General features: G+C 41.3%; 1 protein-coding gene across 1 annotated transcript in view; it reads left to right on the top strand.

The window, feature by feature from the left end:
• The window catches only part of GXYLT2 (glucoside xylosyltransferase 2), an 88,763-nt gene that overhangs the window by 18,736 nt on the left and 56,293 nt on the right, over positions 1-13,734 (top strand). The window contains 2 exon segments of the mRNA XM_055344404.1: positions 3,196-3,388; positions 11,023-11,154. Of these exon segments, the coding sequence (XP_055200379.1) occupies positions 3,196-3,388; positions 11,023-11,154 (325 nt within the window).

Here is a 13,734-nt window from a genome sequence, read left to right as displayed (position 1 = left end):
AAATGTGCAAGAATTTCTTCAGGTTATATATGTAGGCATAGAACTAGAGGGCTAGAGGGTGTATGTGCCTCTTTATTCCTGCTAGCCGTTACCAAATGGTTGTGCAAAATGTTTGGGTCAACTTACACTGTCAGTGGCTATTTCTTTTTTTTGTAAGGGGTGGGGGCAGAAGGAGACAGGAAGAGAGAGGATCTTAAGCAGACTCCATGCCCAGTGCAGAGATCTCACCACCTCAAGATCATGACCTGAGTCAAAATCAAGAGTCAGACACTTAACCAACTGAGCCCCCCAGGTGCCCCTCCCCAGCTATTTCTGAGCTGTTGCTCGCCTCCATATCCACTCTGGAGTGTGGATTGTTTAACTTTTATATTACTCCTTAAGTTGTGCTAATCTGAAAATAAAATGGAATCCCTTTACTATTTAAATTAGTATTTTCCTGATTACTAAGGTTAAAGCTTTTTGCTCATGCACAAGCCTAATAGGTGAAGCTAAACTGGGCAGGGTTATTTGGAAGGAGCAGTGGTTCATATTTAAGATCCCTGTGCTATTGCATTGATTGTTTTAGAACCTTTGGATGATACCTGTGCTCCTAAATATTAAGCATAATTTCAGGCAAACAAGTTTGTACTAGATCTCTTTTGTAGTATGTTTTGAATAATCTTTTGCCTTAAAAAAAAAAAAAAAAAAAAGCCCTGCTGCCTCCAGAGCTCTGGATCCCCTTGGCAGTGGTGGCCTGTGGCCTGTGGCAATCGGACTGTGATTTTAGCATCATCTATGGCACACCCTTCCCATCCTTTTACATAAGTTAGTTGAGTGCTGACTTTCATAGTTGGTATGAAAACTGGCCCACAGAGCAGAGGAAGAGATGACATCGGAGTCCACACGGCAGGGGTCCTTCCGTTCACTAGGCATGATCCTGATCAAGCACCTTTAGTCTGTCTCCTCTGCCTGGAATGCTCCTCACCCAGAAATGCACATGACTCACCTCCCCACTTCCAAGTTGTCAGATTTCACCATCTCTGTGAGGACTTTCCCAGCTTTGCACAGTATAAAAGTACCTACCAGCCTATCAGCCACTCTTGTATTGCCTTCTGCTCAGGATTTATTTCCTTCATAGCCCTGATCACTGGATAACTTTCTGTGTCAGTTACTTAGTTGCAGCTACTTCGTTCTTTGTCTTTCCTCTACCACAGTTTCTGCAAGGACAAGCATCTTGGTCTGTTTTGCTCTCTTCCTGGTACGTAGAGCAGTTCTTTGCACATAGTCCTTAGTATAGATTTGTTGATTAATAAATGGTCTGAAGTTAGCAGGAAATAGCAGAGGAGGGATCCCTGGGTGGCGCAGCGGTTTGGCGCCTGCCTTTGGCCCAGGGCGCAATCCTGGAGACCCGGGATCGAATCCCACATCGGGCTCCCGGTGCATGGAGCCTGCTTGTCGCTCTCTCTCTCTCTCTCTCTCTCTCTCTGTGGGACTATCATAAATAAATTTTTAAAAAAAATAAAAAAAGAAATAGCAGAGGAGAGGATTTCTGAGAAAGACACACACACACACAGCAAGACAGAATGCATGTGCCAAGACCTGGAGACAACCCAGCAGTCTACTGACCAGAAACAAAAATGGATGGAAAGTATGAGTATGTGTGACTATGGCTACGAATATGAATGGTTCTCCCCCGAGGCTGGGGGTGTTGGAGGCAGTTGCAAGAGATGTAACTAGAAGCCATGATGATCAGTTTGGACTCAATCTGGAGGGCAGCCAGGAGCCCTTACATTATTTTAATCAAAAGAATAACATTCCTATTCGCATTGTAGAAGAACATCACTCTGGTGCCAACAAGAAGAAATGATAGGGTGAGAATTAAAGGATAAGACTGGAGGCAGGTGGGCCATCTAGGGAAATGGCACAGTGGCCGAGATGAGAAAAGCTGGTGGTCTCACCAGGTAGCAGCAGGTGGATGAAGAGAAGCAGACAACTTCGGGTGGTACTTAGGATATGTCTAGTGTCTTTCTGTGATCTCTGCAATCAGTGGAATCTGTATCTCAGCATCGGAGCTTAGTTGAGCCTCCAATAAGCTCCTCTTAAGTGAGCAAATTGGAAAGCCTTCTGATGTGCTCCACCCACATCTTCACCTCCCCTCCCAGTGAAAGAAATCTGGAGCAAGACTGCCATGATTCAACAAAGCAGTGGCTAATGGAGCAGTGCAGGGATTGGACTAGGAGGTTTTGGAAGGAAGGTAGCATTCCATGTCCAATTTTCCCCGGCCTCCAACTCTTTTGTGCAAGTAAATTAGTTTCATTTGTCTCAGGGCACCTTTTCCAGGCCAACTCCTTCCAACTTGCCTGCAAATGTCTCTCAGTGGTGTGTTTGAGGCTTGGCTGCATCTCCTTGTCTGGAACAAATCTTTTATTACGAGGAAATAGCTGGATGATGATTCTGGACTCTTGGACCTTATTCCCCTCTCAGCTGTTGACTCAGGATTTGATACCTTGGTAATTTGCAGCTTAACCTGCCTCCTTGCCTGCCTGTTTCTCATTAATATGACTTACATACTGGAAGCTGAATTTCAGACCTGCCACCTCAGCAATCTTGAGCGAGACGGTTAGGATTAACACCTGTTTCTCAAGACTCTCCAAAGATGTGATGGAGGGACATATGTTATTTTCTTTGCTCACCTCCCAGACTTGCATGATTTTCCTTTGGTGCGGTGGTCATGCATTCCACTGCAACCTAAAACCATCCAGATGATGGGGATATCATGTTGCTGGTTTCACATGGGAAAGCCACAACCCACCCTCATTTTGTTCATGTTGCGTTCAAATCTAATTTGCGTGGCCCGTGTGAGTGTGAGCACCACAGCCCCAGTGTCAGCTGTTGGACGTTTAGCAACTTACTATTTCCAAACATGGGCCATTCGGCAGCCAGCAGGCACTCTCGACAGCTGAGTGGGGCAGAAAAAGTCTCAGACACCTATGACAGTCCAAACAGTGACTCATCCTGCTATTGCCAGGATAAATACAGGAATAAATGGTATTTTTCTCTAAGCAGGAAGAATTGTCAAAATGCTTATCACTTTATAAAATATAGCAGATTGTAGCTGTTCATGTCTTGAAATGTTCCAACAATTCACTAGCTGGGCTTTTTTTAAAAAATTTTGTGAGTCTATTAATAACCTTAAATTGTTTCTCTTCTTCCTAGGAGGCCTGGAGAACTCAGGAGTTTTCAGGCTGTGCTGCCTCCAGAGCTCTGGATCCACTTGGCTGTGGTGGCCTGTGGCAATCGGCTGGAGGAGACGCTGGTCATGCTCAAGTCAGCTGTACTCTTTAGCCACCGGAAGATCCAATTCCACATCTTCACAGAAGACTCTCTGAAGCCCGAGTTTGATAAGCAGGTGAATTTGTAGACATGGTGGCGCAGTAGTTACTGAGTGCAGACAGACTGCATTTTGGGACATGCATATCCCGTTCACTAATGTGATTCTCTAATTTTTGCTATGTACTCAGCGTGGGACCACGAACTCTTGACTCTGAGCCTTACTGTTCTCATATATAATGTGGGGATAGTCACACCTACCTTACAGAGCTATTGTAAGGGTTCTGTGAGATGATGAACTTGAAGCACTTGACCCCAGGGCCTAAGCCCTCTGGTGTAGTTAACATTGCTCTCATTTAGGGGGCAGGTAGCTTTCTACAAGTTATATGTGTTTTTTGAGTGACAAGTAATAAATGTTCATTAAAATAAATTCAAATGATACAGATGTTATAGATTAAAAGGCAGGTGTCCTTGATACCCCCAGTCCCACACAAAAAACAATCAGTTATCAATTGAGTTATTCCATATTTTTTCATGTACAAGTGTGTGTTTGTGTGTATCTGTGGTGTATGTATGTATGTGTGTATACATGTATATTTATAATCATATACCTGAATAACACATATAATTGTATGTGCCCAGATTAAAACATATTTCTTTTATAAAAGCAAGGTTATTCTCTATGTGTTGTACTGGAACTTGCTTTTCCTCCTTGAAAACCATATTTCATTGCATCATTCCAGATCAGGACTCAAACATTCTTACCTCATCTTTTCTGGTGACCGTGTAATGTTTTATCATGTGCCCAGATCCTTGTTTACTTGGCTATTCTGATACTGAAGAACAGGTGATGATTTTTTACCACTGCACAAGGAGAGCTTTGGAAATACCTCTTCTCCCCAGTCTAGGTACGTGTGTGACTTTACAGACCACACTTGGCTTTGTCCTAGATGTTTTCTCTTGCGGTAAGGCCTTGAGTGCTAGTAGAGAAAGAAGCGGTTTTGTTTTGCATCTACTCACTTGGGGTCAGCAGGGCCTCCTCCTGTCACCAGCCTGGCTGCACTAATGAGAAATGCCAAAGAAGCATGTTAGGCAGAGAAAGGCTAATGACAGAAGGCTAGAAAATGTGTTATGTTTTCTAAAGAAAAATATCACCTTGACATCATCACCAAGAGAAGCCAAAGAGTCTCAGAGCTTTGAAATTGATTAGAAAATGACTTGAAGGGCAGCCCGGTGGCTCAGCGGTTTAGCGCCGCCTTCAGCCCAGGGCCTGATCCTGGAGACCTGGGATCAAGTCCCGCGTCAGGCTTCCTGCATGGAGCCTGCTTCTCCCTCTGCCTGTGTCTCTGCCTCTCTCTCTCTCCCTCTCTGTGTCTCTCATGAATAAATAAATACAATCTTAAAAAAAAAAAAAAAAAACAGAAAATGCCTTGAAAAAGATCGGAGTCAAAGGAAGGGGAAGGGGTTGGAACACACATGGTTTGCTGCTCTGCAGCTGTGGTGAAAAGAGATGGTGATGATAATTACCATTTATCAAGGGCTTCTGATTTATGATTTACTCCTACTTAACCCTCACCAGAAGGTAGCAATCATGTCCCTCTTTTGCAAAGAGTTTTAGTGATTTACTCATCAGGTGTTGGTTCAAGGTCACAGCTTCAGACCTCCATGAGCTTGTACCCAACTACCTCTCCAACTAGTAGACGGAAGACTCATCTGCAAAACTCAGCACCCTGTGTGCTTGCTGCCAGATCTCAGGCAAGCCTTGTGGCCTTTTAGAGCTTCAGCTTCCCTGTCTGTAACCTGAAGCTATCAGCATTGATAAAAGAGCTAAGGTGTCTAGAATCAGGATAGGTTAGGTCAGGCTGCCATAACACCTCCTGAAAAGCTCGGAGATTTTCCATGTTCCTGCTGTTTTTCTCACACGGGCGCTTAGGTCTGGGACAAAGATGACAGAGATTGTGCCTTTTTTTTTTTAGTTTATTTATTTATTTATTTAGGTAATTTCTACACCCACAGTAGGGTTCAAACTCACGACCCTGAGGTCAAGAGTCACATGCTCTTTTGACTAAGCCATCCAGGCACCCCACGACTATTCACGCTTTGAGTTGCACCTGCTGGAACACTTGGCCTCTAAGTTCTTGGGATGCCATGCAGGAAAGAGAGAGACAAGTGGATCATGACTGAGCCTTTTGCTACCCCAGCTTGGCAGTGACACGAGTCTTTTCCACTCATATTGAACTGTCCAGAAGCAGTCACAAGGCTCAACAGCAAGGGGCTGAGAAGTGCTTAGTGTGCAAGAAGGGAGGAAAGTGGGCTGTGGGAAAACTCTAGCAATGTCTTGCACAGTATCCATCTAACAAGTATTTGTTGAGTACCTACTGTGTGCTAGAGGCTGGAACATGAGGATAGAGTAGAACAAAATAGATTTGAACTTGAAGAAGGCAAGGGGAAGGAAGATGTGTGTAACTATGTATATGAGGCAGATTATATTTCCCAAAGAAGCTCCCAGTGGCCCCACCTTCTGTTATTTGCACCCTAGGGTGCTCTCCTCTTTCACCGTCCCAACCCAAGGTTTGGTCTGTGTGACTGGCAGCATAGGGAAGATGCCATGCTCTGTCACTTCTGAGATTACATTTCAAAAGGCACCATGCTTTCTATCTTGGTTGCAATCACTTTCTCTCCTGAGTCACTTGCTATGGGGTAAGCCACTTTCATGTCAGAGCAGCCCTTGTCCAGGCCTACATGGTGAGGAATCAGGGCTTCTTGTGACACTCATGTGAGTGAGCTTGGAGACAGAACGTCCCACTGCATCAAGCCTTCGGATGACTGTAGCCCCAGCCAGGAGTTGGACTATACCCTCATGAGGGGCCCTGAGCCAGAACAACCCAGCTTACAGATTTTTGACTCTGAGAAACTGCATGAGAGAATACATTTTCGTGGTTTTTGAGCCACTAAATTTTGTTATAAGGTAATAGCTAATACATATGCGTCCATATGCATCATATGTATATATATGAAAAATAAAGTATGCTACATGTAATGTTTGTGTGACATTTAAGGCTTGGACATAGAAAGAATCTAGCATCTGCCTGGCTTTCTTGGGATGCCTGCCCCAGGAACCTGGCCAACATGTGGTGAGAGAGCCCAAACTAGCCCATATGGAGAGATCATGTGGAGAGGCCCACTCAGAGAGGAGCTGAGATGCCCAGCCCATAGCTGGCCTCAGTTGCCAGACACATGAATGGACTAGCATTCAGATGATTCCAGCCTCCAGTCTTCAGAGCTTCTAGCCGAGGCCCCAGATATGTAGCAGTATAAGACGCCCCTTCTGTACCTCATCCGAATTCCTGATCCATGGAATCTGTGATAGTCATTTTATACTACTAAGTGTGGAGATAATTCACTATGAGCCATGGTAATGGGCACATTATAAATTAGGAACTAAATTGTATAGGAAAATCACTGAATTTGAAAAATAATTTGAATTGCTCTGACGACTTTATCCTTGTGATGGCTCCTTTCCTCAGGTCTTTGTTAGACCAGTGAAGCTCAACTAACAAAGGAAATTGAAATAGGGTATTAAAAGACAGGCAGGGGGATCCCTGGGTGGCGCAGCAGTTTAGCGCCTGTCTTTGGCCCAGGGCGTGATCCTGGAGACCCGGGATCGAATCCCACGTCGGGCTCCCGGTGCATGGAGCCTGCTTCTCCCTCTGCCTGTGTCTCTGCCTCTCTCTCTCTCTCTCTCTCTCTCTCTCTCTCTCTCTCACTGTGTGCCTATCATAAATAAATAAAATTTAAAAAAAAAAATTTAAAAAAAAAAAAAAAAGACAGGCAGGGATCATGGTGCCAGTTTAGATATACAATCTTGACTCTTATGGAAGTCACAGAACTTTTCTCAGTCTCAGTTGTTTCATCTGCATGGAAGGGCAAATGATCCTTGCTCTGTTATTGCAGAGCATACTTGTGAGGCTGAATCAGATGATCTGTTTATTCTTTCGTTCCCACAAAGATTCTTTGGAACATCTCCTGAACCTTGCTAGCCCTAAGTAGTAGGGCTTTGTGGGCAGTTGGTTTGTGTGTAGCCACAGGAGATGCTGGTATGGAGGGGCAGCATCTGCCACCCTTCACAAGGGTCTCATTTCCAACCCTGAGGCATTGTGGGAGTATCCAGTTTCTTGTGATAACTTCCTGCAAAGCTCAGGGCAGTGTGTCTGAGGGTAAAAACAAAACAAAGTGCCGGTTGACATTATGATTCCTCTGGAAGCTGCTTTAGGGGTGAATTCTATTATATATAAGCAGAATGTTTTTTAAAATTTCTAAGTACAATAAGTCTAGTGGTACTTACCAGGTATAATGTAGATACTTAATACTTTGGCGTTTCATTTATTTTTGTCATCTCTCAATATAGAAACTGAAAATGCCAGCTGGTTGATTTCCTAGCCTTTCCAGGCAGCTCGGGAATCAGACATGTGTTTTAGGTTTGGCTCATCTGTCAGGAAAAAGTGGGACACAGAAGGGGGGATAACCACCAATCCATTCTGGTGATAGGTGGTGCCAGTGGGATGGAAACATGCTGTGTGTGTGTGTGTGTGTGTGTGTGTGTGTGTCTCTAACACAGGAAGAGGTGTCAACAGGAACTTCCAGTGGCTGGAGTTGGTATACTATTCAAATACATGTACTGAAACAAATGTAAATGGACTGAACATTCCAGTTGAAAGACATAGATTGGCAAAGGTAGATAAACCCTTCTAGAAGATAGGATACTAAAGATCGAAGAGTCAAGGAAACCCTCAGACCATGGGACCTTCCCATTCTCCTTCTGGGGCCGATTTTGGACTATTGTGCTGAGTTTTACTGAGTATTTTTCCCTAGTGTCCATGGGCTTGGTCAATATTGTCACACTGAGTGTTTATGACCAATGTTATTTCTAACGTGTCAGGACAGTTGTGCCGGGTTTTGTGCCTGGTGTGGGTTCTAATTGGTCAGTGCCCTTCATAAATCAGTTATCAAATACTTTATCACTCCTCTTCTTTCTCACTCTGAGATTTCTCTCTCATATATCCATCTCTAAACTTCAAGTTTAAAGCATTATCAATGGTATGTTTCTTCAAACATTTTTATGTGACCATATAAGCAACATGTGTACATTGTAAAAAAAAATCATAAAATTATAAATAAAAAAATCAACCATCCTAATGGTCAGGAAAAGCAATTTTAACCTATTTACTTATCTTTCTTTTTTTATATATCAACATCCAAAATGGGATCATACTTTATATTTCCTCTCACATCACTGAGTCTTATATTACTGAGTTTCTTCTAAATCTGGGGTTGTCTAACTTTTCTCTGTAAAAGACCAGACAAAAGCTTTTTTAAGCTTTGCAGGCTGTGTGGTCTTGTAGCTACTCAAGTCTGATAATCAGTGTAAAAGCAGCCATAGAAATATGTAAACATACTTAGGTGTGACAGTGTTCCAATAAAGCTTTTATTTATGGACTCTAAAATTCAAATCTCATGTGATTTTCACATGTCACAGAATATTACTCTTGTTTTTACTTTTTAAAGCTATTTATAAGTGTCTAATCATTCTTGGCTTGTGTGCTTTTTGTAGCAGGCTGGATTTGGTGTTTGCACTGCCAGTGGCTTGCTAACCCTTATTGTACTGTGTTGTTACTAGTAGCTGCATGATATTCTGTTATGTAGACATACCCCAGAGCTTTTTAGCCAAATTGTTATTTAGGTTGTTTCCAGCTTTGCACTGTTACAGATAGCGTTATGATAATATTGTTATAAATATGAATGCACTTTTAAATTTTTCCTTAGAAAATTCTTAGAAGTAGGGCATCCCCGGTGGCTCAGCGGTTTAGTGCCGCCTTCACCCCGGGCATGATCCTGGAGACCTGGGATCGAGTCCCACATCGGGCTCCTGCATGGAGCCTGCTTCTCCCTCTGCCTGTGTCTCTGCCTCTCTCTCTGTGTGTGTGTATGTGTGTGTGTGTCTCATGAATAAATAAATAGATCTTTAAAAAAAAAGAAAATTCTTAGAACTATTGAGTCAATGGGGAAGCATTAACTCAAAAAATTAAGAAGATACACAGATGGCAGATAATCATACGAAAGAATGCTCAACATCATATCATTGGGGAACTGCAAAGGAAAACAATGAGATACCATTGCACATTTCTTAGAATGGCTAAATCTGCAACATTGACAACACAAAATGCTGCTAAGGATGTGCAGCAACAGAAACTCTCCTTCATTGCTGGTGGGGATGCAAGATGGTACAGCTACTTTAGAAAACAATTTGACACTTTCTTAGAAAGCTAAATGTAGACTATACAGTCCAGCAATCACACTCTGCGATTTACCTTGATGAACTGAAAAATTGTCTAAAAACCTGCACGTGAATGTTTACAGCAGCTTTATTTATAATCACCCAGTCTGGAAGCAACCAAGATACCCTTCTGCAGGTAAATGCATAAACAAATCATTGTATATCCATACAAGGGAGGAACCTTAAGTGAATTTTGTATAAGAAGGCCAATCTGAACAGGTTATATACTGTATGATTCCTATTATATCACATTCTGGAAAAGGCAAAATTAAGAGACAGAAAAATAATTAGTGGTTGTAGGAATTCAGTGGGAGGGAAGGTGGAAGGGGTAAATAGGTGGAAAAGAGATTTTTAGGGTGCTGAAACTATTCTGTAATGGTGGATACCCAATATTATGCATTTGTCAAAGCCTATAGAATGTACAACACAAAGAGGGAACCCTAAGGTAAGCTATGGACTCTACTTACTAACATAATGGATATTGGTTCATCAGTTGTAAGAAATACACGACACTACTGGAAGATGTAGGTAATGGGGAAAGTGTGGGGATGGGGGAAGAGTGGGATGGTACATGGAATTCTGTGCTTCCTTTTCAGTTTTCCCATAAACATAAAAGTCCTCTAAAAAATAAAGCCCATTAAATAGTTTTGTTATGATATTAACATATGCAAAGAAAATAATAATATATACTCAGTGTGAAAGTTCTAAAGAACACAGAAATATAAACTTAAAAAATGAAACCACCACCTCCACAGGTACCCACTTTTAACAGTTTAGTGTCTATCTGTCTAGATTTTCTCTTCGTATAAAATACACATGCATATATTTTCCCTTTAAGACAGAAACATAAATTTTTTTTGCAGTTTGCATTTTCTAAAGTCTATATATAATAAACATTTTTCCTTGTCAGCACATATAGATCTACTTTAATTGTTACAATAGTCTATTGTATAGTTCTATCATAATTTTCCCAATTCCCAATTATAGGGCATTTAGTTTGTTCTCATGGTTTTTTTGTTGTTGTTGTTATTTTGTTTGTTTGTTTGTTTTTATTACAAACTAGCCTGTGTTGAAAGTCCTGTGCCTTTATCTTTTAGGATTGGTTGTTCCCAATTTCCAAATTGTCCTCTTGGAAGTTTATTCAAATTTATATTCCCCTTGTGGTGTTTATGTACCAGTCTCCTAACATCCTTGACAAATCTGGATGTTATTTTTTTTTTTTTAATGCTAGCTATGGTCTTTCATTCATTGAGCATTAATCATTGTGGTGAAGTTGGGTAAGTTATCTGAATAATTTCCACTTAAACATCCAGAAGCTTCAGGTGTTTTCCATATTTCTGGGGCCTATTCACCCTCCCCTTGTCTTCCTTGTTTTTCAGTTACGACAGTGGCCTGACTCATATACAAAGAAATTTGAGCACAGAATCTACCCCATCACGTTTTCAGTTGGAAACCCTCAGGAATGGAAGAAATTATTCAAACCGTGTGCTGCTCAGAGACTCTTTCTTCCGGTAGGAACAAGGGCTTTTAATCAAATGATGCTTGTGAGATCATTACTCTTGGAAACATGGTGGAATTAACTGGTGTGTGTTTAGAGACATTTTACTTAGAGCTGAAATGTATTTCTCTTGGATTCTGTAATTGATTCTCTTAATTTTGGGGTATAGAGGGTTCCTGTGTTCAAGCAGTTGTCTTTCTCAAAGATTAAGGAACTGAGAGCATCCAATGCATGTGTTGGAGTATGGGTCTTTGTGACTTTGGTTCCACCTTAATAGCTTCGTGAACCTCTGTTAAGTCCCCCATCTTCACTAGGCCTCATGTTCCTCCACAGGTTTTGCACATAGTTGGCCCTCAATAAATGTTACCTTTGATAACTGTTACTTCTCTTAAAACAATGATTGCCAGATGTAGCCATGCTAGGGAACAATTCAAAAAAGGTCCAGAGTTTTTGGTTCAGCCTGTTGGTTTTTAATTTTTGGATTAAATATTTTTTGTTCCTTTTTAAAAATCCTAAATAGAAAAATCACTGAAGATGTATCAAACTCCCTTGGAGTTTGAGCCTGACAGGGCACTGAACAGGCAATTGGAAGTATGGTCTGTGCTGAAGTCTCATGGATATATGTAACCTGGGGTTTCACACTGGTCGGTGAGAGGTCATAGAACATTCTTTGGGGCTTGGCATTTATGGTGAGGCATGAACAGCATAAAAAGCAGGAATCACTGAGTGACAACGGCCTGGCTGGTAATGAGAGAGAAGAGGGTACCAAGCAGATGTAATAATATATTCAAAGAAGATAGAAAAAAAAAAAAAAGAAGAAGAAGGTAGAGTCACCAGAAAATAGGGTGACATGTGATTGAAGAGGTCAGCAGGGTTGTTTAGTCTTTGTGTTAAGGGCATTGAGAAGCCATTGACTGATTTCTAGCATGTAAATGGATGATCTGGCTTGTGTCTTAAAGAGGACACACTAGTTCATTGCAGTGGAATTGCTAGGCCAGTTACTGCTGATTTGGGCATGTTGGGTACCTTCAAGATGGATTCAGGACCTGCCTGACAAATAGAATTTACCATTGGCAAAAAAAAAAAAAAAAAAAAAAAGAATTTACCATTGGCTTGTTGTAAGAGTTGCAGGGGAGGGAGGTGAAAAGGATTTCACCCAGGTCTCTGAGCTGAACAACTATTAAGGCTGACCTGTTTGAAATTGCCAATATTCAGCTTTTTATGAGCTACAAAAAAAGGCAGTTTGTTCCGGTTCATCCTACTAAATGGATGGTGATCTTTGGAGAGATGGAAAAGACAGGAGGATAACCAGTTTTCATGGGTGTGATGAGTTTAATTTGGGTCATATTTTGGTTTTGAGGTGCTCAGGAGATGGCCATGTAGAAAAGTCTTACCATCTGTTGATTTGAAACTCTATACAGCAAGCAGCCTTTTTAGCATTTCCTACCCAGAACCTGTGAGAAGAACGAGGTCTGGCTGTACTCTGGGTGCCTATTTGCACACGCTTACTCACTCATTAAATGACCTGTTTGTCACACGCCACAGACCTTCATGTGAGATGGGACTAATTGCATAAAAGTGTGGGTAAGGAAAGACTACCTCAGACTGGAACTAAAATCTGTAGGTTGATGATATAAAAACGAATTACTATTTCAGAAGATGAGAAAAAATGTCAGGTTTCTTCTTATCTCTGTTTTAGGGGAGAAAATGTACTCAAAAACCAAGGTTACTATTGGAAGATTGTCTTTCCAAACTATCCAAAAAATACAAGCAACCCAGTGAAACCACATTTGAATTTCCCCTGACCTTGTGTGGTGACTTTTTGCCACTATTAAAAAAACAAACCTACCACATGATGATTTTCATTCATTCCCAGCTAAGTAAGTATTGCATTTTGAATGACAAATGAGTGCTGGCATTCCTTATCTGCTTTTGATAATGGAAACTAGCCCTCCTTAAAAATAATAAAGAGAGATTGTGGTTGACAGGACATTTACCTTCTCCAGGTTGTACATCATAACAGCAGATTATGAATGTAGCATTTTTGGGCATCAGTAGAATGTATTGATCCTCAGGGTAATTTGAAATAAAGTCTAGGTGATGTTTTCCTTGAAATTCATCTCCGTAAAACCAAATCAAATGTACTGCTGAGGCAAGAGAGAAGATGGAGATCCCAAAATGCAAACATTCTAGCAAGCAGTAGGTCAATCAACTGAGAACCACAATCACCCATATTCCAAGGAGGTATAATCTACCCTAAGCCTGTAGTAAAAAAAAAAAAAAAAACCAACAACCTTCTCACATAAGATTTTACTATCAGAATAAGATCAGAGAACAGGTCTGCAGCTCAAGCTTATTAGATTCACAAGTACAATTAGTAGAACTCAGATCCCCCCAATTCATGATTTATGAAGTCCTGGAAACAGTGGACATTTAATTTTCTATTTCTTTGAATAATAGTCCTAAGAGCAAGACCATTATTAGTGCAAAGTAAACTGCAGATGGCTTCTACTAGTAAGCTCTCAAAGATGCATACTGTTCTCAGGTAACTCAGAAGCTTAAAGTATTTAAAACAATCTGCCAATTATAAATA

Source organism: Nyctereutes procyonoides, unplaced genomic scaffold (genome assembly GCF_905146905.1).
Source record: "Nyctereutes procyonoides isolate TBG_1078 unplaced genomic scaffold, NYPRO_anot_genome, whole genome shotgun sequence".
Lineage (NCBI taxonomy): Eukaryota > Metazoa > Chordata > Mammalia > Carnivora > Canidae > Nyctereutes > Nyctereutes procyonoides.
The sequence above is the reverse complement of the archived record's forward strand: the minus strand, read 5'-3'. Positions and strand labels throughout refer to the sequence as shown.